The 17,334-nt window shown below is 35.2% G+C and overlaps 3 protein-coding genes across 3 annotated transcripts; all 3 read left to right on the forward strand.

Moving 5' to 3' along the window:
* Positions 1-540, forward strand: LOC106001146 (olfactory receptor 4B1-like; the record flags this gene model as incomplete). Its single annotated transcript, XM_013036273.1, has 1 exon — positions 1-540. A coding segment is annotated over one exon (540 nt), but the record flags the coding sequence as incomplete, so codon positions are not given.
* A 4,715-nt stretch (positions 541-5,255) lies between these two features.
* LOC106001182 (olfactory receptor 4P4-like) lies at positions 5,256-6,182 on the forward strand. The gene has a single exon (XM_013036313.1). The coding sequence runs from the start codon at positions 5,256-5,258 to the stop codon at positions 6,180-6,182; it is 927 nt and encodes a 308-aa protein (XP_012891767.1).
* A 6,571-nt stretch (positions 6,183-12,753) lies between these two features.
* On the forward strand, positions 12,754-13,680 carry LOC106001184 (olfactory receptor 4P4-like). The gene has a single exon (XM_013036315.1). The coding sequence runs from the start codon at positions 12,754-12,756 to the stop codon at positions 13,678-13,680; it is 927 nt and encodes a 308-aa protein (XP_012891769.1).
* The last annotated feature ends 3,654 nt before the right edge of the window (positions 13,681-17,334 follow it).

Raw genomic sequence — 17,334 nt, forward strand, 5'->3', positions numbered from 1 at the left:
CATTACATGATGATCATGAACAGGAAGAGGTGTCACATGCTGATTGCCATGGCCTGGGGAATTGGTTTTTGGCATTCTATTGCTTTGTTGCTCATAGTCCTCAATTTGCCTTTCTGTGGTCCTAATGTGATTGACCACTACATGTGTGATGTGAAACCACTTTTGAAACTGGTTTGCAAAGATATCCATGTTGTTAGTATCTTAGTGATTGCTAATTCTGGGACAGTAGTAGTTGCCATATTCACTGTACTCTTAGCTTCTTATGTCCTCATTTTATATAACCTCAGGACAAGATCCTCTGCAGGACGTCGCAAAGCTCTCTCCACCTGTACCTCTCACATAATGGTTGTGGTTCTATTTTTTGTGCCCTGTATTTACATCTATATCCTACCTGCAGGAGGTAAAAATAAGGATAAGGAAATCTCTGTGTTTTACACTGTGATTGGCCCCATGCTAAATCCTCTTATCTATACTCTGAGAAATAAGGAGATGAAAATTGCGATGGGGAAGGTCTGGTGGCGGATGTCAAATTCAAGATGAAAATAAAGGAATAAAATTTATTATACTCTCAGCCTGTGTTTCTAGGATATAGAGATACCACTAAAAGAAACATAGGGTACTCTTTCTGGATTTTGACTCATGTTAGGGGCTTATGTCCCATGTAGTAAGTCTGAAGCAAAACCTCATAATAAGAATTGAAAACTGATTGTAACATGGCATAGATAATCCAGATATAAATAGGTCAATTTGAAGAGTGCAAGAAACTTCCTTGTAGAGCACATTTACTGCTTGGACTTCTCCCTTTAAGTTACAAAGCATGGTTATGATGTAGATGACATGGTTTCTATCACCAATGCCAAAATGGAAAACAAACTAACATGACAAATAAGGCACATCTTCCATCCTCCAAATTCTCCCTTCTAGCAAATCATATGCAACTCAGTTTTTGAGCAATAAACATCCATCCTTCTCACTTGTGAGTCAGAAATATCTGCCAAGCATCGGTTCAGGTCTGATTTCCTGGTTCCAGAACTCATGACTCTGCTGAATGTGTTTTGTAATATTAAATGGTTTTGGGGTGCTGGGGATCAGGACATCTGATGACTCAGGTTTTAATCTCTAAATTGTGTAAGTTTGTCCTAATGCTGAGTTTCAGTTGTATAGTACTGGTGTAATGAGGTATTTCTGAGTTGTTATCTTTTTTCTTTCTCTCTTTTTGCTTTATGAGACAAGATCTTGTTATTACACAACTGAGGGCCACCCTGCCTCTTTCTAGAATGCTGGTATGACAGGTGACTACTGTTATGCCTGGTTAGGTATTAATTGAAAAGATTTTACCGAGAATCCTAGGAAAAAGTGGAAGCTAATGTATGGAACTTTTCCTCCCTGTGATCTCTGCGAGGTCATTCTCTAAAGTTTGTGCTGTTTCTCCTACATAGGACACCCCTGCTTCTATGCTATATAATACACAAGTCCATGAAACAGTCGGTTCATCACCAAACCAATCCTTTCTTCTTCTTATATTGAAATTTCTCTGTGAAATTAGTAACACACCTACAATAATTATTGTACCTTATATTCTGAAAGTTGACTGAGCCAGAAAATTATATGGTCTATTTCTGCTTTTCTTTATATTTTTTTTTCTCCTAGTAATGTTTGTGCTACAAATTAATTAGTAAATAAATCAGTCTGGAAATACACTGAAAGTTAATATTTTATTTGACGCAATGTACAATTTTTAAATGTTTACAGTATCTATTAATTTATTTTTTGTCGGTCATGGGGCTTGAACTCTGGGCTCGGTCGCTGTGCCTATGCTCTTCAGCTCAAGGCGAGCATTCTACCACTTGAGCCACAGTGCTATTTCCCATTTTGTAGTGGTTTTTATTGGAGATAAGAGTTGCAATATCTAGTATGTCTGAGTCAGGCAGAAAAGGTCAGATAAGTTGATGTTAGGGAAATGAACCCTAATATATGTATTCAAATGTTTTTTTTCTTTCATGTGATTGTTTCTAACACATTTATAAGATTATTTCTTTGTTGCTTTGTATGTCCCTCTCCCACAGTGTAACCTCTGCTTTCACTGTATTTGATGTCAGTATAATTTGTGGAAGGGAGGGGAAAAAAACAAAGCGTTTAAATAGGGATACACCTGGACCCATTGCAATAATGAGAAGTACAAGTCCTTACATCGAAAACGAACTTTACAACTTTGGTGGGGGCGGGGAGGAGGATTAGGTGGGGGGTAGGGGGAGAATGGGAAGGGATGGGAAGGGGAAACAAAGGATGAGGCTATAATGCTGGATAAGAAATGTACTCATTATCTTGCCCATGTAATTGTAACCCCTCTGTACAGTATTTTCACAATAAAAATAAGAAAGAAAAAAAAAGAAAAAGAAAAAAGAGTCTCACAGACTTTCCTGCCAAGGTTGGCTTTGAACTGTGATCCTCAGATATCAGCTGCTTGAGTAGCTAGGATTACAGGCATGAGCCACAAGCACCTGGCTATCTCCTTATTTTCTTGGTGATCATATATTAATACTACTGTAATACTCCCCTAATGTGTCTGCAGATAAAGAAGGAATTAAACCTATACTTAGCCACCAAAAATATTTTAAAGCATATAGGGTTAAAAATTGGACAAAGATTCAGAAATACAAATTTGACATGTTTTGTGCCAAAATCCCTTCTGTACATGTATGAAAATATAATGAAGCCCACAGTTATGTGAAACATAGAGATAACTAAATAAATCTATACCATGAGCATGTAGAGACATGTACATTTCCTACTCTAAACTAAGGACTATAGTTTATAACTTCCTCTCTTTGCATCCTACTACCCTTTCCTATTTTTCTTATTGAAAAGAAAAGGTTTGAAAAAACAAAACAGAAACAAACAAAAGAATGGAAAGAAAAAGAATGTTTGTTGTGGCATTTCCCAGTTTTCAGCCATTAACACCATTTACTAACTCTTCATGCAAATGGTGTGTATGGGTTGTAAATTTCTGATACTCATATTTAAATAAGAGGAAGGGATTGGAAAGGTGGCTCAGTGGAAGAGTGCTTGCCTTGCATGAATGAGGCCCTGGGTTCAATTCCTCAGTACCACATACATAGAAAAAGCCAAAAGTAACATTGTGGCTCAAGTGGTAGAGTGCTAGCCTTCAGCTGAAGAGCTGAGGGACAGCGCTCAGGCCCAGAGTTCAAGTCCCACAACCAAAAAAAAAAAAATAAAGTGGAAATATTTTTAATCTTCTATGATAATTTTAATAATTTTGGTGATGAGTGTCAATGAATATAAGATTGATCCATGCTATTAACATACTGGTACAATCAATGATAAATAATTCCACATTTTAACGTTCCATAATCATTAAAAAATTCAGTGTTAAGGAAATTTTCCTATAAGAGGAAATTCATTGACTTCATCAATGCTGCATCAGTACAAAAATCTTGTACCACTTGTATTGCATCCCAAAGTAATGAATGAAAGGGGTCCTTAAAACCACCTCTACAGTCACTTTATTAGTATTGACTTTACTTTCACAATTATAAATACATATGCATTTGTTGCAAATGTATGCCTAGGGGAGTTTATCCCCTGTGTCTCCTTATGTCCTTTAGTCCATAAAAGCTTCTCTGTTTTGAAGGTTCATGGGAGAGACTGGGTGTTTCCACAAGGATTTACTTTTTCATTATAAATAGCAGAGAAGAAAGAGGAGTCAGCATGGAGGACCAACTTAACATTTCAAAAATATTGTAAATCTCAGCAGAAATAATAATTCATACTAGCAGATATTCTTTTCCAAAATTAAGGTAGAATATTTGATGTTTACATTGACTAATAATCTATAAATGGAGAAGTTCTATAATATGTCTGCTTGTGTTTCTTTTTAAGGGTAAGATATTCAGGGGAAACTGAATGATAATTTGAAAGTCTATCAATATTCCTCTGACAGTTTTAATGCATTCTTCAATTTCTTCTTTTGTGGCAGAACACAAAATTCTTAACAACTGACATCTTCCATGGGTGACAATGTTAGTGTTTATTAGTGAGTTTGTTCTTGTCCAAACCATTTAAGCCAAGGAAAGGTCTGTGCTGTGAATTTACAAGATTTTTTTTTCCTGAAGCATAATTTACATGAAGTCATTTTGCTTTGGTTGAATAAAGTGAGGAGATTAGCAATATTACACTATTGACCAGATGAAGAATCTCAGAGAATGAATTGTTTACTCTAGAAACAAAGAGATTCACAGAGCCTCTGAGGTGGATGGATACTATTGTAGGGATGCAAATTTATTGAAATCAGTACATACTGGTGATAGAAGACGATTTCAACACAATCCCACTTTGCTACCATATCCAGAGGGTCAGAGTATCTGTAGTGCTCTGATGGTGGGATCAAAGAGCAGACAGTGGTGTAAGGATCTTATTACATTCTTTAATATGTCATGGAAAATGAGCACACTTACAAAGTGTTTCTTCTATGCTAGGAGATATCTTTAAATGTATGTCTAGTATTTTTAGGAATAAGTGAAGTTTTTCTATAATATTATTAAGAACTATATTTCTGTATTTAGATGTGAAACATTGCTGCCTCAATCTATTATTTTCCCTGTATTTTCAGAGACTGTATTGTGACTTTGAAGAAACAAGCTATGGGAAAGCATCAGAACTGTCTTTAAAAGATCATTTTCTGTACTCATGAAGATAACTTCCAATTAAACTGTACATATTAATCATATCATACATGAAACATCAGCAGTGAGACTGGGATATTACTGATACATTATATGTAATACAGAAATAAAATTCAATAATCTTCAGTAGTGTGGAAATTAGAGACTGTGCAATAGAAAATAATCTTGATTAACTTCTTAGGGATATAATATTTATAAAAGTGTTGGGCATAAAAGATGCTTTAATTGCATAATATATCATTAGCAGTGCAGTGATATGTTTCAAAGAAGTTTAAAGAGAAGCCAAGTGGATGGAAAGTGTTGGTATAGTTGTACAGTGTTTGCACAATAAGACCCTGTTACTGAGTTTAAGCCTCAGAACAGCCTAAATAAACAGAATCATATATATATATATAAAATAAGGTGAATCATATCATAAATTTGCTATGACTATGTTTAAGCCAAAGTATAGCTAACAACAAAATTTAGAGAACACTTTCAAAGATGTATTATACTCTAGATGATTCGATAAATTAAATTTCTTCTGTGGATTGTAGAACTCATCTTGACTTCATGGAAAAACAGAATGTCACAGAGTTTGTTTTCACAGGACTGTTTGAAAGTAAGAAAACAGAACTACTGCTCTTTTTCTTGTTCCTACTTTGCTATGTGGCAGTGTTAATGGGAAACAGCATCATCTTACTCACGATCTGCTGCAGCCATCTCCTGGAACAGCCAATGTACTACTTCCTCTGCCACCTGTCCCTCATGGACCTCTGCTCTACTTCCATTGTAGTTCCCCAGCTAACCAGAAACTTGGCTGCCACAAGAAGAGACATTTCCTTCAACAACTGCATGACTCAGCTCTTCACTTACCACTGGTTGGCAGGTGTGGAAATTTTTATCTTGGTGTGCATGGCTTTTGACCGTTATGTGGCCATTGTCAAGCCGCTGCATTACATGATGATCATGAACAGGAAGAGGTGTCACATGCTGATTGCCATGGCCTGGGGAATTGGTTTTTGGCATTCTATTGCTTTGTTGCTCATGGTTCTCAGTTTGCCTTTCTGTGGTCCTAATGTGATCGACCACTACATGTGTGATATTAAACCTCTTTTGAAACTTGTTTGCAAAGATATTCGTGTTGTTAGTATCTTAGTGATTGCTAATTCTGGGACAGTAACAGTTGCCATATTTTCTGTGCTCTTAGCTTCCTATGTACTCATCTTATATAACCTCAGGACAAGATCCTCTGCAGGACGTCGCAAAGCTCTTTCCACCTGTAGCTCCCATATAATGGTAGTATTTCTATTTTTTGTGCCATGTACTTATATCTATATCCTCCCTGCAGGTGGTAAAAATAAGGACAAGGAAATCTCTATGTTTTACACTGTGATTGCCCCCATGCTAAATCCCCTCATCTATACTCTGAGGAACAAGGAGATGAAAATTGCTATGGGGAAGGTCTGGTGGCGAATGTCACATTCACAATTAAGATAAAGAAAGTTTCCTTTATTACACTCTCACCCCGTGTTTCTAGGATAGTTTTAAATAGAGATATCACAGAAAGGAAATATAGAAGCACTCTGTTTTAATTGTTATTGTAATAGTGACGTGCAAAGGGGTTGTTACATAAGTCAGGTGGTGAGTCCGTTTCTCTTTGGACATTGTTGCCTCTTTCCTCATTTTCTTCCTGTTTTTTCTCCCACCCTCCTTCCCCACAATTGTTTAGTTAATTTTCAGCGTCGTACTTAGTGAGTATCACTGCTTTCTTTTTGTTAGTCGTTTGTCCTACCATTGCTGTGTTCTGTGTTAACCTCTCCACAACACATTAACTTACATTGAAGACAAAAGGTACCGAAAGCAAAAATGGTGACCTATGAGAAAAATAAGAAGGAGAAAAAGATCATGATTTCTTGTGTTTCCATTTCTTGGTGTTCATGTCAATAAACATCTTTTATATGATCGTATAAGCATAGCTAATGAGCCTTCCTGATCTTCTCTGAAGAATATCCTCCTTTGTTCTATGTGAATATCTAGGGTCTTATAAAACTTTTTCATGTCCTGATGAAAGCTCCCAGCACAACCACGCTCATTGCAAAATTGCTTACCATAGCCAGGATATAAAATCAACCCAGATGCCTCTCAGATGTTGAATGGATCAAGAAAATGTGGTGTATATACACAATGGAATTCTATGCTTCCATCAGAAAGAATGATACTGTGCCATCTGTAAGGAAATGGAAAGACTTGGAAGAAATATATATTAAGCCAGACTAAGGAGAGAAACATAGGTTGCATGCTTTTCCTCATTTGGGTTAACTAAAAGTGCCTCTAAATCTTCAAGCAAACATACTGCATAGTAATAGATAAAAAAAATAGGTGCCCTCTTTCTGGATTTTCACTAATGGTAAGGGCTATAATGTTATAAGTCTATATGTTATAAGTTATAATGTTATAAGTCTAACACAGGATCCTGTTATATAGATTAAAATCTGTGTGTAAAATGGGTCAAATATTCCAGAATTAAATGAGGTATTTAAGGAGTGCAGAGAATTTTCTTCTAGACCACTTCTATCTGCTTGTCATTCTACCTCTGTGTTAAAACACTGTGGTTAAGAGATAGAGGAAATGGTTTCAATCACCAGCACCAAAACGGAAAACAAATAAACATGACTAATAAAGCATACCATCCATCCTGCAAAGGCTCTCCAAAAATACATAAAGTCCATTTTCTAAGCAACAAAAACCTTCCTTCTGATTTGTTAATCAAAATTTTCTAAAAATCTGTCTAGGTCTGATATGCTGATTTCAGAAGTTACTACTCTGAAGAATATATTCGATAATTATAAAAGATTTTGCAAAGCTGGGGACCAGAGCAGTGGTTGACTCAGTTTTTAATCTCTAAATTGTATAATTTGATTTACTTTTGAGTTTCATATTTATAATAACAATGAAAGATGTCAATTAGTTCCTTCCTTCCTTCCTTCCACCTTTCTTTCCTTCCTTTCCTCCTCCTTCCCTCCCTTTCCTCCTTTCCTCCTTCCCATTTTGAAAGACAGGATCTTCAAATAGATCCTAGTTATCATCCTACTCATAATTATCCTCCCTCTACTTCTTAAATGCTGGCATTACAAGTGCCACATTCATGCTTGACTAGATATTATATTTCTTCATTGCAGATCATGTCTCTGGAAAATGTATGGCCTTTAACAGAAAATACTTGGAAAGAAATGGAAGCTAATGTATGAAAGTTTTCCTTCTGTGTTTCTCTTTACTAGGTCATTCTCTGAAGTTTCTCATGTTTGGAGCTTTGTTTGTGCGGTCTCTCTTACATAGGATGTCTCTGCTTCTGCTTGAGAGTACATTAATCATAGATTTGCACAAACCTAGTAGAATATTCTTTAGGAATATTTCAAGTTCTCATTAAGGAGCCAATTCTTTCCTGTAACATTGCAATTCCTCTGTGCAATTAGTAATACAAGTCCAGTAATTCTTGTGACTTATCTCCTATAAGTTGACTGAGCCAGAAAATGATTGGCTATTTTGTTTTTCTTTATGTGTTTTTCTCCTACAAATTAATTAGTAAATAAATCATTCTGGAAATACATTGAAAGGTATTATTTTATTTGACTTTATGTATTATTTTCAAATGTCTAGATTATCTCCTTATGTTACAATTAATCATATGTTATTATTATCATCATTTTCCCCAAATTAAAATATCTATATGTATCTATTAATAATGAAGGACTCCAGTTTATATTTAGCCACTCAAACTATTTTAAAGCATATAGGGTTAAGAAAAATAGGCAAAGATTCAGTAATAAAAATATAAAGTTTTATGCTAAAGCACATTCCATACATGTATGAAATTATAATAATGAAGCCAATAGTATGTGAAACATGAAAATAAATAAATAAATCTATAGTATAAATCTGTAGAGTCATAGGAATATTTCTCATTGTATACTGAGAACTTTAGTTTATATAACTTCTGCTCTTTGCATCCTATCACACTTTCTTATATTCCCTCTCAAAAAGACTTGGTGTAACAAAACAAAGCAGAACAAAAATATACCAATGAGTTGACAAAAGACTATTGAGCTCTAAGTATATGTTGGACATAAGGCCCTTGTCTGATGAATAGCTAGTGAAGATTTTCTCCCATTTTCTAGACTTTCTATTTGTCTTGCTAGCTATGTCTTTTTACCAAGCAGAAGCCTGCAGTTTGATACAATCTTTTTTTTGGGGGGGGAGGGGTCGGGTTGTGGGGCCTGAACTCTGGGCCTGGGCGCTGTTCCTCAGCTCTTCAGCTCAAGGCTAGCGCTCTACCACTTGAGCCACAGTGCCACTTCCAGCTTTTTTCTTTTTGCTTATGTGGTGCTGAGGAATCGAACCCAAGGGCCTCATGCATGCAAGGCAAGCGCTCTACCAATGAGCCGACTTCCCAGCCCCGATACAATCTTATGCATTTAGCCTTTCTTTTATTTGTTGTGATTCTGTATCTTTATTTCCAACAACCAATCAATAAATGGGCTAAAGACCTAAAGAGAGATTTCTTACAGGAAGAAAAAAGAATGGCTAATAGACACATAAGGAGAAACAAAGGAGGAGGCAACAATGCTTGATAAGAATTGTACTCATTACCTTGTCCATGTAATTGTAACCCCTCTCTACAGTATGTTCACAATTAAAAAAAATATATATATAATAAAAAGAAGTGTTCACCATCTCTAGCCATAAAAGAAAGCACAGTTCAAGACAATATTGAGATTTCATCTAACTCCAGTTAGAAAGGCATTATGAAGAAAAATAATAATAACAAATGCTGGTACTGATGAGGCCAAAAAGGAACCATGTTACACTGTTGGTGGGAATGTAAACTTGTTTAACCACTCTGGAAAGCAGTATGGAGGTTCCTTAAAAGACTAAACAAAGAGCTTCCTTAAGACCCAGCAATTCAACTCCTGAGCATTTATCCAGTGAGCCACAAAACAGGCCAAACTAAAGCCATCAGCATAAGTGTATTTATTGTAGCATTGTTTATCATAATCAAGAAATAGAATCAACCTAGATGTCCCTCAGTGGACGAATGGATCAAGAACATGTGATACACACACGCACATGAGCACACACACACACACAATGGAATTCTACTCATTCATCAGAAGTAATGATATTGTACCATTTGTAAGAAAATGGAAAGAGTTGGAAAATATTATATTAAGTGAAATAAGCCAGAACCAAAGAAACATAGGCTTCATGATTTACCTCATGTGGTAAATAGAATGTATCTATAAATTCACAAGTAAACACACTGAATGACCAAAACAAGCAAATAAAACCAGGACATGGTAAATTATCTAGGACCCTAGCCATTAACATACAGAAGACAAAGGAAGTTATGAATAGGAGTAGTGGGTAAAGGTTCAGTAACTATGGATGTAAAATAGCATTCTATGAGATGAACTCCAAAAAAGGAAAGAAGACACACTCTTTAGTTGCCATTATTGCTGTTTTCATTCTCTTTTCCCTTTGTATTTTTATTTTGTTTTTATTTGAGAGGATAAAGGAGGGCACATAAAAGATGGAACAAGGACAAACAAATACCATAGCAATACCAGACACTAAGTGAAAAATGAACTGGCTATCTGATGGGTGGGGATGGGAGGGAAGGATTGGGAGACAGCATCTGAAGGGGAAAATGGTTCAAAAATAATTGTTTTGATTGTTCCTGATTCAAGAAACTCTAACCCCCCCATATGTCAACTACACAGAAACAATTAAAAAAAAGAATATTGATTGTGGCATTTGTTGATTTCCAGTTCTTTACACAAAATTATATTTATGCCTTTTAAATTTCTAATACTCATAGTTAAGTAGGAAATACTTTCAAGCCTTTGTGATAATTACAGTAATTTTTTATGATTGGTACCAATGAGTACAGAATTGATACCAGCTATTAGTACAATAAATGGCAAACAATTCCACATTTTTAATGTATTTCATAATCATCAGAAAATCCAGTGTTGATGGAAATTTTTCTAGTAGAGGAAATGGAAAGAAAAGATTCACATATTTCATTAATGCTGTATCATTACAAAAGTCTTGCATCAAAGGGAATAATGAAAAAGGGTCTTAAAATCAACATGAATGGCCCCTTGTTGGTACTGGCTCTAATTTCACAATTATAAATACACATGCAGTTGTTGCAAATGTATGCCTATGGGAGTTTCTCTCTTGTGACTCCTTTAGTTCAAAATATTTTCAGCAGACCATCCATAAAAGCTACTATTGTTTGAAGGTTCATAGGAGAGAGTGGGTACTGTCACATCTATTTAATATTTAATGATATAAATTGCAGAAAAGTAACAGAAGCCAGCATGAATGGCCAACTTGACATTCCAAAAATATTGTAAAAGCCTGGCAGAAATAACAGTTCAGATTAGCATATATCCTTTTCCTTTAATTGGGGTAAAACTGTTGGAGTTCTGATTTACTAATAATTAAGTAAAATTTGAAGTTAGGCAATATTTCTGCTTATGTTTGTTTTTAAGAGTCTTTCAGGATAAACTGAATGTTAATCTGAAAGTCTGTCAATATTACTCTGAAGGTTTTTAATGTAGTCTGAAGTTACTCTCATCCTGTGGCAGAACACAATAGTCTTAACAACTGACACTTTCAGTGGATGACAGTGTTAGTATATATTTTTAAGAGTCTTTTCTTCTCCAAAAAAATTTAGCCAGGGGTAAGATTATTGTGCAGACTTAACAAGACTTTTTCCTCAAGGCTAATTTATATGACATAATTTTGCTTTGGGGTGAAAAGAGAAGAGATGAGCGACATTACTGACCAGTTGAAGAAGTACCTCAGTGAGAATGAATAATCAGCTCTAGGAACAAAGAAATTCACCGAACTTATGAGATGGGTGCTCATCTTCACTTCCTTAAACAAGGATCTGCCTAGAACATAATTTGCTTCTTGCCCTGCTTCTATTGCGAGGATGATGTTGATATGAGGTGATGATTCCAACAAACTCACTGTTTGCTTCCATACCCATAGTACCAGAATGGCTGCAGTATTCTGACACTGCATGAAAAAAAGCAAGTAGTATCCTAAGAATCACATTAAGTACTTCAATGTTTCCTAGCAATTGAATACATATACAAAATGTTTCTAATATGGGCAGGGTTATCTGAAAGTATACTATTAGCACTTTGAGTAATATGGTATAGTTTTCTTACAATAAAAACATCATATTTCCTAATTTAGATGTCCAGCATTGCTGTCACATTTTTTTAAACTTTCTGGAGACAGCTGTTTTGACCTTGGACAAAGAAGCCATGAAGAAGCATCGGAACACGCTTCCACAGACAAGTCACTTTCTGTGCCATGAAGATCCCTGCAAGGCGTAAAAAGTACATAACAATTCTCAGATGTGAGATGTCAGTAGTGAAATTGGATATTACATTATTATAGATATATCACAAAAATATACAAGTAAAATTCCATAACTTAATGTAGTATAGAATATGGAGATTGTGTACTAGAAAATAATTCCATGACAAGTAGGAAGATCTTGGAATTCTACTTGTTTATAAATAATGTGTTTTAGTAACTTCAGTTGTATAAATGGATTTCAAATACTAATTTATGTCTTCTACTTTGGGAGAAATTAATTAGCCTCTCCTATTTCATTATTTCTATCGCACAACTCAAGTAGGTATCTATGACAAGTTTATGAAAATTAAAAGCATGTAAAATGTTTATGAAATTTTGGGGCAGCAAATCTACTTTAATGACACAACACATCATTAGAAGTATAGTGATATGTTTCATATCAAAGAGGTTGATATGAAGTTGGGAAGTGTTGCTCAAGTTGTACAGTACAGAAAGGCAGAGTATGTGAGATTAACCCTCTGAACAGCCTGAATAAATAGACAGATTGATATATAAATCAGTAATAACATTGCAGAATTTATAGAAGTCCTTCAAGGTTGTATTATATTCTGGAGGACATCAGGTAAATTAGGTTTCTGATGTGTATTATAGAACTCATCTTGACTCCATGGAAAAACAGAATGTCACAGAGTTTGTTTTCACAGGGCTGTTTGAAAATGAGCAAACAGAACTACTGCTCTTTTTCTTGTTCCTACTTTGCTACGTGGCTGTCTTAATGGGAAATGGCATCATCTTACTCACAATCTGCTGCAGCCATCTCCTGGAACAGCCAATGTACTACTTCCTCTGCCACCTGTCCCTCATGGACCTCTGCTCTATATCGGTTGTAGTTCCCCAGCTAATCAGAAACATGGCTGCCACAAGAAAAGACATTTCCTACTACAACTGCATGACACAGCTCTTCACTTACCACTGGCTAGTAGGTGTGGAAACTTTTATCTTGGTGTGCATGGCTTTTGACCGTTATGTGGCCATTGTCAAACCACTGCATTACATGATGATCATGAACCGGAAGAGGTGTCACATGCTAATCACCGTGGCCTGGGGACTCGGTTTTTGGCATTCTATTGCTTTGTTGCTCATGGTTCTCAGTTTGCCTTTCTGTGGTCCTAATGTGATTGACCACTACATGTGTGATATTAAACCTCTTTTGAAACTTGTTTGCAAAGATATCCGTATTTCTAGTATCTTAGTGATTGCTAATTCTGGGACAGTAATAGTTGTCATATTTACTGTGCTCTTAGCTTCATATATACTCATTTTATGTAATCTCAGGATGAGATCTTCTGCAGGACGTCACAAAGCTCTCTCCACCTGTAGCTCTCACATAATGGTTGTGGTTCTGTTTTTTGTGCCCTGTATTTACATCTATATCCTACCTGCAGGTAGTAAAAATAAGGATAAGGAAATCTCTGTGTTTTACACCGTGATTGCACCCATGCTAAACCCTCTCATTTATACTCTGAGGAACAAGGAGATGAAAATTGCTATGGGGAAGGTCTGGTGGCGAATGTCACAGTCTAAATTAAAGTAAAAAGAAAAAAGTCCTTCATTATGCTCTCAGCCTGTGTTCCCAAGATAGTTCTAATTTAAAGTACCTGAAAGAAGAAATGTAGGAGAACTCTTGCTGGATTTTGACAAATGTTGTAGGATAGTGTCTCTGGTTATAATTCTGAAGCAAGACCCCTTGTTACACAGATTGAAATCTGTGCATAAAATGGCTCAAATATTGCAGAACTAAATAGGTTATTTTAAGGAATAATAAGGATTTTCTTCTAGAGCATATGCATCTTTTGGAAATCTACCTCCCTTTTAAAAACCATGGATCAAGTGTAGATAAAATAGTTCCCATCTTAAGCACCAAAGTGGAAAGCAAACAAAGACTACGAAGAAGGCCTGTCTTCCATCATGCAAGACATCTCTTCAAAAAATTACATTAAAGTCAATTTTCTCAGCAATAAAATCCATTCTTCTCTTTTTTTCAGTCAGAAATTTCTATGAATCTCTAGGTCTTATTTGTTGATTTCAGTACTCACTACTCTGCTAAATATCTTGGGTGATAATAAAATATTGTGGGGTGCTGGGAACTAGGTCCAATGTTAACTCAATTTTCAATCTCTAATTGTGCAATTTGTTCTATTTCTGAGTTTTATTTGTATAATATCAGTGAAAGGTTATTATTGATTTTTTACTTGCTTCCCTCCCTCCTTCCTTCCTTCCTTCCTTCCCTCTTTCCTTCCTTCTTCTCTCTCTTGCTTTCTTGATTTTTCTTCTCTCTTTCTCTTATTTTCTCTTCTTGCTCCATAAAATGGGATCTTGAAATAGACCCTGGTTATCATACAATTCAGGATTATCCTGTCTCTTCCTGTTGAATGCTGGTATTTCAATTAAGGGCATCCATGCTTGCCTATATATTATTTTTCTTCAATGCAAAAGACTTCTCTGGCAAACATATGGAACATTTTTAACAGAGAATACTGGGAAAGAACTGGAAGCTAATGTATGGAACTTTTCCATGTTTCTCTCTGCTAGGCCATTCTCTAAAGTTTTTCACATTTGGAGCTTTGTTTGTGTTGTCTTCCCTACACAGAATGTCCTTGCTTCTGTGCTTCCCAGAACAGGAGTCAATGAACAGAACCAATCCCTTCTTCTTCTTATATTGCAATTCCCTGTGCAATTAGTAATGCACCTACAGTAATTCTTGTGACTTATCCTACAAGTTGACTGAGCCAGAAAATTATATGGTCTATTTCTTCTTCTTTATATGTCTTTTTCTCCTAGACATGATTTGCTTCAAACTAATTAATAAATAAACCATTTTGGAAATGCACTGAAAGTTATTATTTTATTTGACTCAATGTGATATTTTCAAATACCTACATTATCTCCTTATTTTATTGTTGATCATATATTAATACTATAATATGCCCCTAATTAAAATTAGTGTAGTTTTAGGTGTCTCCAGGTAATGAAGGAATCCAACCTACAATTAACCAACCAAATTATTTTAAGGCATATAGGAATTAAGAAAAATAGGCAATGATTCAGAAATACAAATTTGACATGTTTTGTGGCAAACTACATTCTATACATGTATGAAAACACAATAATGAAGCCCACAGTTATGTGAAACATAGAAAAAATAAATAAGTCAATAGTATGATCCTGTGGAGTCTTATGAATATTTCCCAGTGTAAACTAAGAACTATGGTTTATATAACTCCTCCTCTATGTATCCTCCTACACATTCCTATGTTTCTTATTGAAAAGACTGGGTGTGACAAACAAAGCAAAACAGAAACAGACAAAGGAGTGGGAAAAAGACTATTTGTTGTGGCATTTCCCAATTTTCAGCCATTAATACAAGTCAACAACAATTCATACAAAATGGTATTTTGGGTTTTAAATTTCTCATAGTCTTACTTAAAGAGGAAATATTTTCAATCCTTCTTGATATTTTCAATAATTTTATTGATTAGTATCAGTGAATACAGAATTGATGCATGTTATTAATTGGTACAATGAATGATAATAATCCACATTTTAACACATTATGTATTCATCAAAAAATTCAATGTTGAAGGAAATTTTCCTAGTAGAGGAAAGAGAAATCAAAAAAGTCATTGAATTCATCAATGCTGCATCCATCATTACAAAATCTTGCATTTCTTGTATCAGATCCCAAAGAGATAAATGGAAGAGGGCCTTAAAATCATCTCGAATGATCCCTTTATTGGTATTGGCTTTACTTTCATAATTATGGATGCATATGCATTTGTTGCAAGTGTATGCCTATGGGAGTTGATCCCTTGTGTCTCCTTATGTCCTTTAGTTCAAAACAGTTTCAGCAAAACATTCATAAAAGCTTCTCTGGTTTGAGGGTTCATGGGAGAGACTAGGTGTTTCCCAAAGTATGTACTCTTTCATCATAAATAGCAGAAAAGGAAGAGGAGTCAGCATGGAGGATCAACTTGACATTTCAAAAATATTGTAAATCTTGGCCGGAATAGTAATTCATATTAGCATATATTCTTTCCCACAAATTGAGGTAAAAGTTTTCGAAATGCACATTGGCTAATAATCTATAAATGTGGAAGTTCTGTAATATTTCTGCTTATGTTTCTTTTTCAGCGAAGTCACTCAGGGAAAATAAAGATAATTTGAAAGTCTATAAATGTTCTGACAGTTTTTAATGTGTCTTGAATTGTGGCAGAACACAAATTTTTTTAACAATTGACACTTACAATAGTGAACAATGTTAGTGTATATTTATGAATCTGTTCTTCTCCAAACCATTTAAGAGAGGAAAGGCCTGTGTTGTGGACTGACATGATGTTTTCTCTGAAGCACAAATTACATGAAGTCATTTTGCTTTGAGTGAATAAAGCGAGGAGATTAGCAGCATTACATCATTGACTAGATGAAGGTGCTCAGAGAATGAATTGTTCACTCTAGAAACAAAGAGATTCACAGAGTCTCTGAGATGGGTGTTCATCTTCCTCTCCTTAAACAAGGATCTGCATAGAACTCAATTTGTTTCTTGTCCTGACAGTACTGTGAGGATCCAAATGTAAGAAAATCAACAGATATTGGTGAGAGAAGATGATTTCAACACAATCACTCTTTGCTACCATATCCCCAGGGTCAGAGTATCTACAGTGTTCTGATGGTGGGATTAAAGAAGCAGGCAGTGGTGTAAGAATCTTATTATATTCTTTAATATGTCAGGACAAAGGAAAACATCTACAAAATGTTTCTATTCCAGGAGATATCTCAAAATTCACTACTAGCATTTTTATGAATAAATGAAGATTTCTATAATAATATTAAGAACTGTAGTTCTTTATAGATGTGCCTCAGTATTTTAAAATATATTTTCAGAGACTTCAGTGTCACCTTGGAAAAGAAGCTATGGAGAAGCGTCAGGACACTCTTGCAAAGATCAGTTTCTGTGCCATGAAGATAACTGCAAGTGTAAAAGAGAACATGTTCATTCTATCAAACATAAGATGTCAGTAGTGAGAGTGGGTTATTATTGATACATTATATGTAATACAGGAATAAAATTAATAATTTTCTGTAGTATGGAACTTGGAGATTGTGCAAAAAAATAGTCCCTATTAAGTTGCAGTGTAGGAGATAGATGGAATTCTAAGTGTTTAAAAATAATGTGGAATAACAATTAGGC

Source organism: Dipodomys ordii, unplaced genomic scaffold (genome assembly GCF_000151885.1).
Source record: "Dipodomys ordii isolate 6190 unplaced genomic scaffold, Dord_2.0 Scaffold270, whole genome shotgun sequence".
NCBI lineage: Eukaryota > Metazoa > Chordata > Mammalia > Rodentia > Heteromyidae > Dipodomys > Dipodomys ordii.